At 41.1% G+C, this 18,281-nt stretch overlaps 1 protein-coding gene across 3 annotated transcripts; it reads left to right on the top strand.

Annotated features, from left to right (window-relative positions):
* Window positions 1-170: 170 nt before the first annotated feature.
* Window positions 171-17,881, top strand: elmo2 (engulfment and cell motility 2). Of its 3 annotated transcripts, none has more exons than XM_066671849.1 (17): window positions 171-305; window positions 1,415-1,477; window positions 7,072-7,174; window positions 8,283-8,323; window positions 8,435-8,507; window positions 8,699-8,749; window positions 9,288-9,457; window positions 12,266-12,365; window positions 13,340-13,485; window positions 13,910-13,988; window positions 14,269-14,319; window positions 14,961-15,083; window positions 15,443-15,562; window positions 16,007-16,111; window positions 16,900-17,008; window positions 17,311-17,447; window positions 17,714-17,881. In XM_066671849.1, the coding sequence occupies exons 3-17, from the start codon at window positions 7,076-7,078 to the stop codon at window positions 17,879-17,881; spliced, it is 1,572 nt and encodes a 523-aa protein (XP_066527946.1). In that variant the 5' UTR covers window positions 171-305; window positions 1,415-1,477; window positions 7,072-7,075. The 3 variants fall into 3 exon arrangements, with proteins under 3 accessions (XP_066527946.1, XP_066527943.1, XP_066527944.1); XM_066671846.1 differs by having other exon boundaries at window positions 13,340-13,491; XM_066671847.1 differs by lacking the exon at window positions 1,415-1,477 and having other exon boundaries at window positions 201-305; window positions 13,340-13,491.
* The last annotated feature ends 400 nt before the right edge of the window (window positions 17,882-18,281 follow it).

The raw sequence follows: 18,281 nt of genomic DNA, 5'->3' as shown, positions 1-18,281 counted from the left end.
ATTTAAACCAGGACCCATCTAAACACTCTCCATCTATTTGTTTGTTCTCTAACACTTTATTATGTGGACACTTTTGGAAAGTAAGTGACATTCCTTTTTAAAATAGACACGCAGATTGACGTGAGCCAAAGGCAATCAAAGTAGAGCAGAGACGAGGCCCCGCCCACTGAGGGCTCTCTTATCCATTTAATCAGCATCCATCCTTAAAGAAGAGGCGAGGAGATACGGGTTATTGGCGGATTATGGCCCGAGACCGAGGCTTTTGGTGGATGTTATGATGATTTAATCGCTTTAAATTATCTCAGGTAAAGGCTAAATATGTTTTTTTCGGTCACTTGGCTTTTGTAAGGCCTGGTTTTATCCGCAGAAGCCGTTTAAGCTTCGGTTGTTTTCGGTCGAGGCGGTTCTCTATGAGTCACTCTGCTTCTGTATGTATTTATTATTGTGTCTGTTTTTATATAAGTCTTTTAAACGCTCAAACCGCCTTTGAATATTATGTTTCGAGCGTTTAACGTGCTTCGAGCTCACAAACGGTTACAGTTATAAAGCGTTAAAGGCTGTTGTGCAGTGTAACGTTAGTTGGCCAGTTGTGTTATCCATTCCACCTTAAATGGTGCGGAAAATGTAGACGGAGTGTCTCTCAGTAAACGCCTGTTACATTTTTACAGTAAATAGTTAAAGTTAAATGTTAAGGCACAATGCTTAAGTTGTGTTCTTATTCGAATTTTCCGACCCACCTTAAATGGTGCGGCTGTGCCCATGGACATGATGCACCATTTAAGGTGGAACGGAAAATTCGAATAAGAAGACAACTTTAACTTTATAAGGTCTTTGTTTTAAGGTTTTTCCTATTTAAAAATATCGGTTATCATTTTTATCAGAGAAAATCAAATAACAGCACACTCAGGTTGATCAAATACCTGTAAAAAAAAGTCCTGAAAAGATATTGTATTTATTTAATAATCTGTCCACATCACTGTGATTTATAAACTTTAAAAAATCGTAATAAACCTCTCAGTTCTATTAAACAAGTCAAATATTTGGTTAATGTCTTACTAATTTATGCATTATCGTTTATTTATGTCATATATATGTAATGAACTATATGTAATGCCACAGCCATTCTTAATGCGGAGAGTAGCGTGTAGCGTTCTCCTCCGAGTGTGTTGAGCTGTAGTCACAGAATTACAGGTTAATGTTCTCTTCTGAACACGATGAGTTTAAGGAACACAGTGAGCCCTTAGTTTTGATTTTTGTTCCTTTACTCTGAGACATTATATCTGTAAGTTTGGCACATTTATTGTTTTAATTGATCATATTCTTCTAAGACAGTTTTTCTGTCTGAGTTTATAAATAGTATCTTTATTAAATGTTATTTATATATGTGTATATATATATTTTTTTTTTCCTGTAGAGGCAGTAACAGTTTGGACACGAGGAGAATTCATCAGACCTCTAAATTTGGGCAAATTAAAACGTATGTTTATTCTCTACTAAAAGATTCTTTAATGCCTGTTGAAAACAGCAGCCAATTATTGATTGATAGGAGGTGAAACACGTGCATCTGGTTGTGGCGTGGGGTTTATATTTGCAGCTGCATCTTATTAGAGTAAAGAGACTAGATCTGAGTACAGTTTTTCTAACTGAAGTGGGTGTGGCTAATGCATCAGTACAGCTAGTTAGAGTTAGCATTATCTAGACCCTACATAGACACTAAATAGACAGTAAGTAGACACAGAATAAATGTTATATATATACTTCATATTTAATAGACACTACACTAGATTATCAATAGACACAACAGAAGCAAGACCCTGAATAAAGGCTGCGTACATAATAAATAGAAGCTGAATAAATGCTACATAAATACCTTATGCTACGTAGGCACTTCATGGACATTGAATAGACATGCATCAGACAGTGAATATACACTGAATAGATACTTCATAGGTGCTGCTTGGACACTCTGTAATACACTGCACTGCATTCTGACCGCACATGGTGCAGTCTGAATGCACTGCCGTACACTTACTTTTTATTGTCTTTTGCTGCTATGTCTCCTCTGTGAGTAGAGAAATGTGTGGAAGTGTGTGGGAGTAACACTCATAAAAAAGAGTGAGAGAGGAAGAAAAATTCAGTCAAATATTTCTGCTTTTGCTCAGTGAAAAAAATACAGGCTTTTCACAATTAACAAGAACAAACTGTACAGAACCACAGAGAAAGAGAGTTCTTAACAGAACCACAGAGAAAGAGGGTTCTTAACAGAACCACAGAGAAAGAGGGTTCTTAACAGAACCACAGAGAAAGAGAGTTCTTAACAGAACCACAGGAACAGAGAGTTCTTAACAGAACCACAGGAACAGAGAGTTCTTAACAGAACCACAGGAACAGAGAGTTCTTAACAGAACCACAGGAACAGAGTGTTCTTAACAGAACCACAGGAACAGAGTGTTCTTAACAGAACCACAGGAACAGAGTGTTCTTAACAGAACCACAGGAACAGAGAGTTCTTAACAGAACCACAGGAACAGAGAGTTCTTAACAGAACCACAGGAACAGAGTGTTCTTAACAGAACCACAGGAACAGAGTGTTCTTAACAGAACCACAGGAACAGAGTGTTCTTAACAGAACCACAGGAACAGAGTGTTCTTAACAGAACCACAGGAACAGAGTGTTCTTAACAGAACCACAGGAACAGAGTGTTCTTAACAGAACCACAGGAAAAGAGAGTTCTTAACAGAACCACAGGAACAGAGAGTTCTTAACAGAACCACAGGAAAAGAGAGTTCTTAACAGAACCACAGGAAAAGAGAGTTCTTAACAGAACCACAGGAACAGAGAGTTCTTAACAGAACCACAGGAACAGAGAGTTCTTAACAGAACCACAGAGAAAGAGAGTTCTTAACAGAACCACAGAGAAAGAGAGTTCTTAACAGAACCACAGAGAAAGAGAGTTCTTAACAGAACCACAGGAACAGAGAGTTCTTAACAGAACCACAGGAACAGAGAGTTCTTAACAGAACCACAGGAACAGAGAGTTCTTAACAGAACCACAGGAACAGAGTGTTCTTAACAGAACCACAGGAACAGAGAGTTCTTAACAGAACCACAGGAACAGAGAGTTCTTAACAGAACCACAGGAAAAGAGAGTTCTTAACAGAACCACAGGAACAGAGAGTTCTTAACAGAACCACAGGAACAGAGAGTTCTTAACAGAACCACAGGAACAGAGAGTTCTTAACAGAACCACAGGAACAGAGAGTTCTTAACAGAACCACAGAGAAAGAGAGTTCTTAACAGAACCACAGGAACAGAGAGTTCTTAACAGAACCACAGGAACAGAGAGTTCTTAACAGAACCACAGAGAAAGAGAGTTCTTAACAGAACCACAGAGAAAGAGAGTTCTTAACAGAACCACAGACAAAGAGAGTTCTTAACAGAACCACAGACAAAGAGAGTTCTTAACAGAACCACAGGAACAGAGAGTTCTTAACAGAACCACAGGAAAAGAGAGTTCTTAACAGAACCACAGGAATAGAGTGTTCTTAACAGAACCACAGGAACAGAGAGTTCTTAACAGAACCACAGGAAAAGAGAGTTCTTAACAGAACCACAGGAATAGAGAGTTCTTAACAGAACCACAGGAATAGAGAGTTCTTAACAGAACCACAGGAATAGAGTGTTCTTAACAGAACCACAGGAATAGAGAGTTCTTAACAGAACCACAGGAATAGAGAGTTCTTAACAGAACCACAGGAATAGAGAGTTCTTAACAGAACCACAGGAATAGAGAGTTCTTAACAGAACCACAGGAACAGAGAGTTCTTAACAGAACCACAGAGAAAGAGAGTTCTTAACAGAACCACAGAGAAAGAGAGTTCTTAACAGAACCACAGAGAAAGAGAGTTCTTAACAGAACCACAGAGAAAGAGAGTTCTTAACAGAACCACAGGAACAGAGAGTTCTTAACAGAACCACAGGAACAGAGAGTTCTTAACAGAACCACAGGAAAAGAGAGTTCTTAACAGAACCACAGGAACAGAGAGTTCTTAACAGAACCACAGGAACAGAGAGTTCTTAACAGAACCACAGAGAAAGAGAGTTCTTAACAGAACCACAGGAATAGAGAGTTCTTAACAGAACCACAGGAATAGAGCGTTCTTAACAGAACCACAGGAACAGAGAGTTCTTAACAGAACCACAGAGAAAGAGAGTTCTTAACAGAACCACAGAGAAAGAGAGTTCTTAACAGAACCACAGAGAAAGAGAGTTCTTAACAGAACCACAGGAACAGAGAGTTCTTAACAGAACCACAGGAACAGAGAGTTCTTAACAGAACCACAGGAACAGAGAGTTCTTAACAGAACCACAGGAACAGAGAGTTCTTAACAGAACCACAGGAACAGAGAGTTCTTAACAGAACCACAGGAAAAGAGAGTTCTTAACAGAACCACAGGAAAAGAGAGTTCTTAACAGAACCACAGGAATAGAGAGTTCTTAACAGAACCACAGGAACAGAGTGTTCTTAACAGAACCACAGGAACATAGAGTTCTTAACAGAACCACAGGAACAGAGAGTTCTTAACAGAACCACAGGAATAGAGAGTTCTTAACAGAACCACAGGAATAGAGAGTTCTTAACAGAACCACAGGAATAGAGTGTTCTTAACAGAACCACAGGAAAAGAGAGTTCTTAACAAAACCACAGGAATAGAGTGTTCTTAACAGAACCACAGGAATAGAGAGTTCTTAACAGAACCACAGGAATAGAGAGTTCTTAACAGAACCACAGGAACAGAGAGTTCTTAACAGAACCACAGGAACAGAGAGTTCTTAACAGAACCACAGGAACAGAGTGTTCTTAACAGAACCACAGGAACAGAGTGTTCTTAACAGAACCACAGGAACAGAGTGTTCTTAACAGAACCACAGGAACAGAGTGTTCTTAACAGAACCACAGGAATAGAGAGTTCTTAACAGAACCACAGGAAAAGAGAGTTCTTAACAGAACCACAGGAAAAGAGAGTTCTTAACAGAACCACAGGAATAGAGTGTTCTTAACAGAACCACAGGAATAGAGAGTTCTTAACAGAACCACAGGAAAAGAGAGTTCTTAACAGAACCACAGGAAAAGAGGGTTCTTATCAGAACCACAAGAATAGAGAGTTCTTAACAGAACCACAGGAAAAGAGAGTTCTTAACAGAACCACAGGGAAAGAGGGTTCTTAACAGAACCACAAAGAAAGAGAGTTCTTAACAGAACCACAGGAAAAGAGAGTTCTTAACAGAACCACAGGAAAAGAGAGTTCTTAACAGAACCACAGTAAAAGGGAGAGTTCTGCTGTTATGTAATATCCTGAGAATGGTTATTAATGTGTTTTTAATACAATGTTTAAAAATAAACACATCTTTTAATAAACAAATCTTAGAAATGACCAACAGCTAACAATGTGTAGAATGTATAGAGTGTAGATAGAGAGTTCTTAACAGAACCACAGGAATAGAGAGTTCTTAACAGAACCACAGGAATAGAGAGTTCTTAACAGAACCACAGGAATAGAGAGTTCTTAACAGAACCACAGGAACAGAGAGTTCTTAACAGAACCACAGGAACAGAGAGTTCTTAACAGAACCACAGGAACAGAGTGTTCTTAACAGAACCACAGGAACAGAGTGTTCTTAACAGAACCACAGGAACAGAGTGTTCTTAACAGAACCACAGGAATAGAGAGTTCTTAACAGAACCACAGGAAAAGAGAGTTCTTAACAGAACCACAGGAAAAGAGAGTTCTTAACAGAACCACAGGAATAGAGAGTTCTTAACAGAACCACAGGAATAGAGAGTTCTTAACAGAACCACAGGAACAGAGAGTTCTTAACAGAACCACAGGAACAGAGTGTTCTTAACAGAACCACAGGAACAGAGTGTTCTTAACAGAACCACAGGAACAGAGTGTTCTTAACAGAACCACAGGAACAGAGTGTTCTTAACAGAACCACAGGAACAGAGTGTTCTTAACAGAACCACAGGAACAGAGTGTTCTTAACAGGACCACAGGAACAGAGAGTTCTTAACAGAACCACAGGAAAAGAGAGTTCTTAACAGAACCACAGGAAAAGAGAGTTCTTAACAGAACCACAGGAATAGAGAGTTCTTAACAGAACCACAGGAATAGAGAGTTCTTAACAGAACCACAGGAACAGAGAGTTCTTAACAGAACCACAGGAATAGAGTGTTCTTAACAGAACCACAGGAAAAGAGCGTTCTTAACAGAACCACAGGAAAAGAGCGTTCTTAACAGAACCACAGGAAAAGAGGGTTCTTATCAGAACCACAAGAATAGAGAGTTCTTAACAGAACCACAGGAAAAGAGAGTTCTTAACAGAACCACAGGAAAAGAGAGTTCTTAACAGAACCACAGGGAAAGAGGGTTCTTAACAGAACCACAGGAAAAGAGGCTTCTTAACAGAACCACAAAGAAAGAGAGTTCTTAACAGAACCACAGGAAAAGAGAGTTCTTAACAGAACCACAGTAAAAGGGAGAGTTCTGCTGTTATGTAATATCCTGAGAATGGTTATTAATGTGTTTTTAATACAATGTTTAAAAATAAACACATCTTTTAATAAACAAATCTTAGAAATGACCAACAGCTAACAATGTGTAGAAATTAAACTGGTTTATATTAATCCTGCACTGTATAACAAACTATAGAACTGAAGTATTAAAAGATCTATTAATCCAGGTTTATAAAGCATTTCATAGAAATAATTCAATATTATTTACATTGTGTGCTTTAATATATATATATAGAAATTACAGTAGTTTTTATATTAATTTAATTCTGTAAAACGTAATTAACCCCAGGTTAAATTAATCCATATAAATGAACCTGGATCTTGTTATACTGCTTATTTCACCAATTACAGGTCTATAAATGAAATATAATAAGACCTGGTTATGTTAATCCAGAGCTAAAATCTGAACATTGATTGATACTGAACATCAGTAAACTGAAATGCTTTTGGAGATACTCTGACTGATGTCTGTTTTAATTATTCTGTGTTTCAGTGTTATGCCCGAGAGGAGAGCTGTGATGCCGCCGCCGTCTGATATCGTTAAAGTTGCCATTGAGTGGCCGGGTGCTAACGCTCAGCTCATAGAGATCGACCAGGTAGTGTCACAGTCACACCACTCCAGGGGCCTGGAGGATGTGGGTTCGATTCCCGCTCCGGGTGACTGTCTGTGAGGAGTGTGGTGTGTTCTCTCTGTGTCCGCGTGGGTTTCCTCCGGGTGACTGTCTGTGAGGAGTGTGGTGTGTTCTCTCTGTGTCTGCGTGGGTTTCCTCCGGGTGACTGTCTGTGAGGAGTGTGGTGTGTTCTCTCTGTGTCTGCGTGGGTTTCCTCCGGGTGACTGTCTGTGAGGAGTGTGGTGTGTTCTCCCTGTGTCTACGTGGGTTTCCTCCAGGTGACTACCTGTGAGGAGTGTGGTGTGTTCTCTCTGTGTCCGCGTGGGTTTACTCCGGGTGACTGTCTGTGAGGAGTGTGGTGTGTTCTCCCTGTGTCTACGTGGGTTTCCTCCAGGTGACTACCTGTGAGGAGTGTGGTGTGTTCTCTCTGTGTCCGTGTGGGTTTCCTCCGGGTGACTGTCTGTGAGGAGTGTGGTGTGTTCTCTCTGTGTCTGCGTGGGTTTCCTCCGGGTGACTGTCTGTGAGGAGTGTGGAGTGTTCTCCCTGTGTCTACGTGGGTTTCCTCCAGGTGACTACCTGTGAGGAGTGTGGTGTGTTCTCTCTGTGTCCGCGTGGGTTTCCTCCGGGTGACTGTCTGTGAGGAGTGTGGTGTGTTCTCTCTGTGTCTGCGTGGGTTTCCTCCGGGTGACTGTCTGTGAGGAGTGTGGTGTGTTCTCCCTGTGTCCGCGTGGGTTTCCTACGGGTGCTCCAGTTTCCTCCCACAATCCAAAAACACACATAGGTAGGTGGATTGGCGACTCTAAAGTGTCCGTAGGTGTGAGTGTGTGAGTGAATGTGTGAGTGTGTGTGTTGCCCTGTGAAGGACTGGGGCCCCCTCCAGGGTGTATTCCCGCCTTGCGCCCAATGATTCCAGGTAGGCTCTGGACCCACCACGACCCTGAACTGGATAAGGGTTACAGATAATGAATGAATGAATGAATAAATGTTTTATCATTCATTTTCTCGTAATACAGTCAGTTTTCTGTCATGTTGGGAAATGTAAAAAAAATTAAAATTAATTTGTGTGAAAGAATGATCTATTTTTGTGTTTCAGAAAAAGCCACTTTCCTCCATCATTAGAGAAGTGTGTGATGGGTGAGTCCCTCTCTCTCTCTCTCTCTCTCTCTCTCTCTCTCTCTCTCTCTCTCTCACTCTCTCGCTATCTGTCTTTCTCTTATTTGTAATTACTTTTTTTGTATTTTTCAGTTGGTCTTTGTCTGGTTCGGAGCAGTTTGCTCTGCGCTACGCTGATGGCCCTCAGCTCTACATCACTGAACAGGTCAGACTCAGTCAACATCAATCAGATTAATAATGCTCCAAACAGCAAGGGGATAAGCTTTACGTCACTGAGCAAGTCACATTCATTACCAATAACATAAACAGAAATTGTTTGTGAGTTCAGTTGTGTTCACATAATATGTATTAAACATACTACTCTCTCTTAATGGGTTTGTTTTGTTGTGTTTTCAGAGCCGTGGAGAGATAAAGAATGGGACGATCCTGAGATTAGCCATTTCTCCGGTATTTCTTTTTCTCTTTTTTATTTTATGTAAATATTTTCTCCCCAATAATTAGTCATCTCCAGTTTCCCCTGTAAGCCAGGACACCCCACCACTCTCACTCACATGTCATGCCACCGACCTGGAAGAGTGAAGGGCACACTTTTACGAGACATGTGAAGCCAGACATTGCCTCTTGCAACTACTGCTGTACCGTTAGACAGCTCAGCACACTCGGAGTAGAATATCAGCGGCTCAGATCTGTCTCGTTAATTAGCAGATGCTCATTCTGGAGAGGCTGTGCTCTCTAGGACTAGAACTGTCAGTCTCTTGATGATGGTCATAGTGCTTAGAAGCCCCTGATTCTTTTTTTCCCACCATTAAAGACTGTGTGTTTAAAGTATTTAGGACGTAAACTCCATCAGTGTTTATATAATCACCACAGAACACACCGGTGTGTAAGGGTTAATTGGATCTAGCAGTTCACCCGTCAAAGGCGGTTTTCTGTTAAATCATTACTCCATTTACTTTTTAAAACCTGGATTATGTTCTGTTTGTAGACGCGAGCAGCTCGTCAGCTGCTGGACCGGATCCAGTCTCATGGGATTGACGCTCGTCTGGAGGCGCTGAAAGAGCTCGCCAAACTCTCGGCCGACCCCACCTTTGCTGCTGAGTTCATCAACATGGAGGGCATCGGGACTTTGGCGCGCCTCGTTGAGAGCGGCACTCAGTCAGTGACATGATGTTGATTAAGCTTTATAATGTTATTAAGGGTTTGTTTAAAGTTTGAAGTCATTTTTACCGCCAGGAATTATCTAACAATGTATTTGAAATAGATTTTGTATTACTCACAAGAGATTAAGAAGGTTGATCACATTCCAAATAGGTTTAATACAGAACCTCTGACACATCCAGACCAATAGGGGTCAGTATAACTGCTATTTCATAACATGAAGTAGAAAGAGTTGAAATAAATGGAGCATTAAGCTAATGGTACTTCTCAAAGTCTGACATCAACAATTCACAGATCTTTAAGAGAATGTACTTTGAAAAGTGATAGGTTCAAACACATGCTGTAAACAAAAATGTTCTTTCTGCTCCGGTCCTCACTTGTATCTCAAGAAATTCTGGGTAGTAAGGCTCTGCTGAACTTGCCTGTTTACAGACCTCACTGAAAGTCGTTGTTAGGACACGTAGCTGGTCCTTGTGGGGAACCACTGTGGTCTGGAAAATGACAAAACGCGCCACATTGCAGCCCTAGGTCTTCACAGGCACAGGCAGTTTTGGAATTGGGACAGGGCTATTGATCCTTTAATGCATTTAAAGCAGGGTCATGCCCATAAAAAGAGTTCCAGGTCGCAGCATGGTCTTCATTCGAAGGGCCAACTAAAATATAATTCAACAGTAAATTAAATATTAGCACAAACATCACAGGCAGTGGCGGATGATGGTCTTTCACGGAGGGGAATATGGGAGGCCGTCTAGGGCAAATACACTGAAACACTTGCGCACACTACATTGAAACACTTGCACACTACACACTGAAACACTTGCGCACACTACATTGAAACACTTGCGCACACTACATTGAACCACTTGCGCACACTACATTGAAACACTTGCGCACACTACACTGAAACACTTGCGCATGACACATTGAAACACTTGCGCATACTACACTGAGACACTTGCACACTTGTCGATCAATTCCAAAAATGGAAGCGATTCTTTGCCAATTAAATCCCAGATTTAGGCAGTGGATAATCTGGTCTGCTGTTAAATCATACCGTGGGCGACCGGACGTGCCACTGGAAGTTGTTGGAGGAATTATGAGAATATTGTTGCCTTGATGTCTTTGGCCCGGATATTGTTGTAAAATGAGAATTAGACACTGATATAAAGACTCCAAAAGAGTCGTGCATTCTCTCATCACAGGCCCTTCTCTGTGCCCAACTACACGTATGATTGACTGAATGGTTCTTGTGTGGTGCTCCAGTTCAGTGTAGTGTCTGTGTAGCGGGTCATCTTGTATGGATTCCACACAACGCAGGACATCACGCAAAAAATTACGGATATCCTCACTGTTACCAGAAATACGCAATGGCTGATCAAATATGAAAAGACTAATAAAAAATAATAAGAACAAATGTTTGTTCATCTCTGAAAAGACACAGAGCACAGGAATTAGTCATAAAAGATTGTACCCTGTGCTACACAGCTGAGTGCATCTTCTCTCTCTCTCACACACACACGTCATGTTTAATATTTATACGAGTGTATGTGAAGTGTAGTGCAAATGTTTCAGTGTGTACTGTGAACGTGTTTCAGTGTAGTGTGCGCAAGGGTTTCAATGTAGTGCGCGCAAGTGTTTCAGTGTAGTGCGCGCAAGTGTTTCAGTGTAGTGCGCGCAAGTGTTTCAGTGTAGTGCGCGCAAGTGTTTCAGTGTAGTGCGCGCAAGTGTTTCAGTGTAGTGCGCGCAAGTGTTTCAGTGTATTTGCCCTAGACGGCCTCTCATAGGGGAAGCTCAATTTCAGCCTACATCATAAAATGTGTCGGTTTATTTATACGTAAATTCTACCCTCCGTTCCTTTTCAAGAAAATGATCTGTGACTCTGTCGTACCAACAAGGCGTCTTTTCCAGGGACTTGACTAGTGTCCTCTCAATGGCCAGCAGAGCTAGGCTGCTTAAACGGCCTTGGCCCATGTGAAGTGTCCGCCTGTGAGTGCTTTGTGACGGTGGAGGGGCTCAGCAGCACCCACTAGAAACTGCGATAGAAGTCAGAAAGAGTGATAGAAGTCAGTCTCCAAACACAAGCAGCTACAAAAAAACCCACCAGAAATAGAAGCTCGGTTTGTCACTAGTCGTTTTTAACAAAGAAAATGCCGCTAAGAGGTTTAAGAAAGTCTGGTTCAACTCAGAACAGAATGAAAATGTAATGCTCCCACGGATCTTTACACAAAGGGTCGCTGATTCGCTCATTTCGCTGTCAATCAAAAAGGTATTCAGCCTCAGACAGATCATCCAATCATCATGCAGAAGCTGAGCGTCCGGGCCAGCCGAGGCCAGCCCACTGCCCCATAGACCCCCAGAGACGCTGAGCGTCCGATGGGCGGGACAAGGCCCAGCATTTATCCTATCACTCGTCTCGTTTCCCTGCACTTCGCTGCTTCTCCATTGAACTCTGTGGACGCTCTGCGTCCACACTGTTTAAAGCACTGTGAAGCTGTGGGAATGATTGAGATGAAAGCTGCATCTTTACCCATGATAAGAAGCTGATTCTGAACAAAAGTTGAGCGCGTTGTAGTGCATATTTATTCAATGACATGTACACACAACAGTTGATATTTGATCACTTATTTTTTTACATTTTAGGGGAAGCTGAGCTTCCCTTGCAGTCTTAGAGCAATCGCCACTGATCACAGGGTGTGTCTTCATCTGAACTGATGCTGTTAGATCTTACAGACAGTGTCTTGATATTGTAACAGTAAGGTACTCAAATCGCTCGGTCTCTGTTTTCCTATTTATCGCTTGTCGCAGTTTTGGGGAGATGCTGGCCTTTACCCTCACTGCGTTCCTTGAGTTAATGGATCATGGCATTGTGTCCTGGGACCTGATCTCTCTGTCTTTCATCAAACAGGTAAGAACCAAACATTGTCATCATCAGCCTTATCTTCATTATTGTTTTGTCATCATCTTTACCATAACAGCAATCACGGTGATAAAAACCTGAAATATAACCTGTTTCATTTCTATTCAGATGTCAGTATTAATTACCTGTAAATATGAGACACAAGTCACATTTGTCTCTATTTATCTCTTATTTGCCCTAACATTTTTAAGGGGTGTTTGACCTGTGGACCTCTTTTCTATGTTCTGTTTCTGTGTGGGATGCTGTTGCTTAGCAACGAGATCTGGACCTGGGTTTTCTTAGTTACTCATCTATGAATAGTCATGTCATCTTCAGCCACAGTCTCTCTCTCTCTCTCTCTCTCTCTCTCTCTCTCTCTCTCTCTATCTTTGCCTCGTTCTCTCTCTCCCTCTCTCTCTCCCTCTCTCTCTATCTTTGCCTTGTTTTTCTCTCTCACCCTCACTCTCTTTCCCTCGTTCTCTCTCTCTCTGTCTGCTCTCTCTTTCTCTCTCTCTCTCTCTCTCTCTCTCTCTCTCTTTATCTGCTCTCTCTCTCGCTCTCTTTTTCTCTTTATCTCTCTGTCTGTCTGCTCTCTCTCTCTCTCTCTCTCTCTCTCTCTCTCTCTCTCTCTCTCTCTTTCTCTTACCCTCTCTATCTTTCCCTTGTTCTCCCTCTCTCTCTCTCTCTATCTCACCCTCTCTATCTTTCGCTCCTGTCTCTTTCTCTCTTTCTTACCCTCTCTATCTTTCCCTCCTTCTCTCTCTCTCTCTCTCTCGCTCTCTCTCTCTCACTAAACATGTTTATGTTAATCAGCCAATGGTGGATATGTCTCTTTGAATGTTGTTGATTATTGATTACAGATTTTTATATATATTAAACATCTGAAGGTTGACTGCTCTGTGTGAGTGTGTGAGTGTGTGTGTGTGTGTAAATGTATGTGTGTTTACTGATTATAAATCACCAATATTGATTACGGTTTACAGATTGCCGGCTATGTGAACCAGCCTATGGTGGACGTATCCATACTCCAGCGCTCCCTGGCGATCCTGGAGAGCATGGTGCTGAACAGTCACAGCCTTTACCACCGGGTGGCGCAAGAGATCACCGTGGCACAACTCATCGGACACCTGCAAGTGTGAGCACATACACTCACACACACACCCAAACACTGGCAGAGCCGCGGACACACCCTTCTCCTGTCACACACACACTCATGCACTCACACACTCCTCAGGTTTAACACAAAAGTGCTAAAGATTATTTTAACGCTGGGCCAGACCTTCCATTCCAGATTCCTTGCGCAGTGCAGGGGGAGTTTTGTGTCTCTGGCAGAGTCTTGGCACTGAGTATGGTGACTTCAGACTTGTGCAGCTGCTTCAAAGCACTTTGAAGAGACTGGTTTTTCCTGGTGATTTTGTTCATTACAGGCTCAGAAATGTTTATAAGCGGTTTATAAGGTCTATGAATCTGGCTCAGTGTTTTTATTCTGAGATGTGGAGCAGCTAAAGAACAAGATACCTCTAACCGTGTCTGTGTTTGTGTGTGTTTTTCAGGTCAAATCAAGAAATCCAAACTTATGCCATTGCACTCATTAACGCTTTGTTCCTTAAAGCTCCAGAGGACAGACGCCAGGTAACACTCACTCACACACACACACACACAGTGTGTAAATACACTCGAATCCACAACCTGCTGAGGTAGTATTACATAAAATAGTGTAAAGGAGTATGCAAGTAGGGTAGGAAAGAGTGTGGAGAAGTATGAAGGGATCTGGAGAAGTATATGGAGAGTATAGAGTAAAAGTAAAGGTTTATAAGGAAAAGAACTTGTGTGTCAGTTAAGAGTGAAATATTCCTGTTTCACTGAAGATATTTTATCTCTGCTGTTGTGTGTGTGTGTGTTTTTTTCTTAGGAAATGGCAAGTACTTTGGCTCAGAAACATCTCAGATCCATCATCCTGAATGTAAGGGTTTTTATTAAACTCAGCATAAAATATTAATCAGAATTTCATTCTACAGAGTCAGGATTAAGGGCGGCACGGTGGTGCAGCAGGTAGGTGTCGCAGTCACACAGCTCCAGGGACCTGGAGGATGTGGGTTCGATTCCCGCTCCGGGTGATTGTCTGTGAGGAGTGTGGTATGTTCTCCCTGTGTCTGTGTGGGTTTCCTCCGGGTGACTGTCTATGAGGAGTGTGCTGTGTTCTCCCTGTGTCTGTGTGGGTTTCCTCCGGGTGACTGTCTGTGAGGAGTGTGGTTTCCTCCCACAGTCCAAAAGCACACGTTGGTAGGTGGATTGGCGATTCAAAAAGTGTCCATAGGTGTGAGTGTGTGTGTCTGTGTTGCCCTGTGAAGGACTGGCGCCCCATCCAGGGTGTATTCCCGTCATGCACCTAATGATTCCAAGTAGGCTCTGGACCCACCCTGACCATGAACTGAATAAGCGGTTAATGATAATGAATGATAGTCAGGATTAAACCAGAAAACACCACAGATGCTTAAATGTTCCATTTCTATTTGCCTTTTTGTGTTTGTCTTTAGAGGAGCTCTCTTGGAGGCTTTTGGAGCACTTTAATATTAAATTTTATTGTTTTTCTGTTTTGTGCAGCACATAGTCCGCGGGAATCGCCCAATTAAAGCTGAAATGGCTCATCAGCTGTACGTGCTGCAGGTTTTGACATTTAACCTCTTGGAGGAGCGCATGATGACCAAGATGGACCCTACTGACCAGGTGGATCAGATCGTTTTTATTTTACATTTTACTAACTGTTGTTTCCAGGACTTCAGCTAGAGGCAGTAACATATTATCTAACTAATAATTAAACAAATTAATTCATTTTTTGCTCACTGCGACAGAATAAAACATTGTTGAGCCTGCAGCAGTTTAGTGCCATATAGTTACAGTAATGTTATGAATGTTAAACCTTTACCTGTTTTTGAATGAACGGCCAATAAGAACAAAGCTCCATTAACAGACTGTGTTTGTCAGGTATTCAGCCGTGTTTCTGTACTCCTGCACATTCCTCTTCCCTCCTATTTCTATATTTTAAAATTATCCTTTAAAATGTGTATGTTCCTCTTGGAGCTCAGGCTCAGAGAGATGTGATCTTCGAGCTACGGAGGATTGCGTTTGATGGAGAGAATGATCCGTCAGGAACAGAGAAGAGGAAAGCACTTTACTCCAAGGATTACAAGATGTTAGGGTTTTCTGTGAGTCGATACATCACCACGCAGTGCTTCAAGTGTGTGTGTGTGTGTATGTGTGTGTGTGTGTGCATGAATACATCCTATATCTATTATATATTAAAGGAAAATTAAGAAATCAAAAAAGAACTTAAATTTACTTTGTTGATTTTAGAACCACACTCCTTATTTTTATTTGATTTATATATATATATATATATATATATATATATATATATATATATATATATATATATATATATATATATATATATATATTTATTTATTTAATTTTTTTTTTTTTTTTTTCTCTAAACAACATTTCAGATAAAGATTTTCCTCAATTCCCAGTTTTTTTTAGAGTGTGGGCATCAAATTCCAAGAGAATTAAAAATCTGATTATTTCATTAACAAAATTGAACAAAATCAGTATTTTCTGATTTGTTGTTGTTGTTGTTGTTGTTTGTGCAGAACCATGTTAACCCTGCGCTGGACTTCACTCAGACTCCTCCGGGGATGTTGGCTCTAGATAACATGCTGTACCTTGCCAAGGTCCACCAGGATACGTACATCAGAGTAAGGAAAACCCATGTCATTTCACTGCTGTTTTATAAAACAGTGTGTTTATAAGTGTGTTTGCGTCTCTCAGAGTGAGGAGAAACCTTAAGAAAGGTTTTTCAGTATTTCATTAAGGTGTTGTTTTTTATACACAGTTATATTTATTCCTCCTAACTCCGACCGTCCCCTAACTCCGGCCACTGCCGTATACGGTGCAATTCCGCTTTGTCTCTTCGTTAATTGCATTGGCTAAAACAATAAAACATAAGTTTAAGCCTTAGTAGGGCCTTTAAACATCAGTCTTGCAAGAAATCACACATCTAAACAATAGTTAAGTATCTCTAACAGTGTTGTAATTCGTTGTGTGCAAAACTGAACACAACACATTTCCATTTCGCGACAGATATTTCCCTCAGTGTAAACGTTAGCTTAGCGGTTAGCTTCCTTTTCTCTGAGGGGAAAATCTACCGCCACTGTAATCCTGACATGTAGAGTACGGATACAAACATCTCATTTGACTGTCACAAGCAGGGGAGGTGGCCGAAGATAGGGGGCGCTAATAATCTTAGCAGTATTGGCACCTCCTTAAACAAAAACGTCTTTATATAAAAACATATATACTGTCAAAGTCAAACAGGTCTTGGACATTAATCTACATACATATGTCTCCTGAAAAATGTTTATTTGAGTGAGTAAAGTTCTTATATTTATTTACAGTTAGCTAAGACTCCTGATATTTCATTTTCAAGTGGCTGGAACTTGGGGTCCCTACGCTATGTCATAAACATATTGTGTGTGTGATGTAGATTGTTCTGGAGAATAGCAGTCGTGAGGATAAACACGAGTGTCCTTTTGGACGCTGTGCGATTGAGCTAACCCGGATACTGTGTGAGATTCTGCAGGTCGGGGAACTGCGTGAGTTTGTTTCACTTTTTCAGTTTGACACCTGTGCTTGTTTTGAAGTTTTTAAACTATTTTTTTTCTTTGTGCACCATTGAATTTAGCTTATGTAAGACATATATGAACAATAAACATTAAACTCAGTTTAGCAAAGTTATCTCTTCAGATTTGTGCTCAGGGAAAATATGAATTTAATGAAATGTCCACACACTGGACATTAAACTCTAAATCTCTGCAGTTTAGTGCGTGCTGTGTAAATCATGAGATAAAAAGTTTGGAGTCAAAGGTATATAATGATACTGTAAATGTATTTATAGCAAATGAAGGCTGTAATGATTACCACCCGATGTTCTTTACTCACGATCACGCCTGGGAGGAGTTCTTCTGCGTCTGTATTCAGCTCCTCAACAAAACATGGAAAGAGATGAGAGCCACAGCGGAGGACTTTAATAAGGTAAATACATTATGTATTATCAGTTGATTTAAATCTCTGCTTTTCTGCCATGGTTTTACAATTTGGATAGGGTCCCATCCACAATGGATATTACCTAATTTGTGAATAAGTTTAACACAGTACTTTTTAATACTGTTATTTAGTGAGTGTGCAGATGGTCAGAGAGTAATTGCCGGTACCTGTTGGTGTGTGTACATGTGTGTAGGTGATAAAACCTCAGCAGACAACCTCCTGAGTTGTAACTGTGCGTGTGTGTGTGTGTGTAGGTGATGCAGGTGGTCAGAGAGCAGATAACCCGAGCTCTAGTGATGAAGCCCTCATCTCTGGATCAGCTGAAGTTGAAATTGCGAGGTCTGAGTTACTCTGAAATCCTGCGTTTGCGTCAGACCGAGAGAATGAGTCAAGACGACTTTCAGTCAGCGCCCATCATGTGAGTAATGGAACCCAGTTCTGTAATGGAACCTTGTTATAATCATGCAACCCTCAGCCTTGATTTTGTGAGCAACCAAACCCAGTTCTCTAGTAGATCTGCCTCATAATCACTGTCTAATCCATTTCAAACATGGCATTGATGAAACCTGGTTCTGAAATGGGACATATTTGTATTTCGATCAGATTTGATTGCATTATTTAGGTGATGGAACCCCCAAAAATCTCCTCATAATCATAATGCAGTCAGCTCAGATCATGAGAGCAGTGGAGCCATGGAACTGGCTCATAATAACTCTCCTATCAGCCCCAATTATATGAGTAAATTAATGTGGCTCCCTAACAGTACAATCTCATAATCACACTCTTATTAGTTCTAATAATATTAAGATCAGATACAGGTTC

The sequence above is a fragment of the Hoplias malabaricus genome, chromosome 5, assembly GCF_029633855.1.
Source record: "Hoplias malabaricus isolate fHopMal1 chromosome 5, fHopMal1.hap1, whole genome shotgun sequence".
Lineage (NCBI taxonomy): Eukaryota > Metazoa > Chordata > Actinopteri > Characiformes > Erythrinidae > Hoplias > Hoplias malabaricus.
This window is presented reverse-complemented; position numbering and strand designations above follow the sequence as displayed.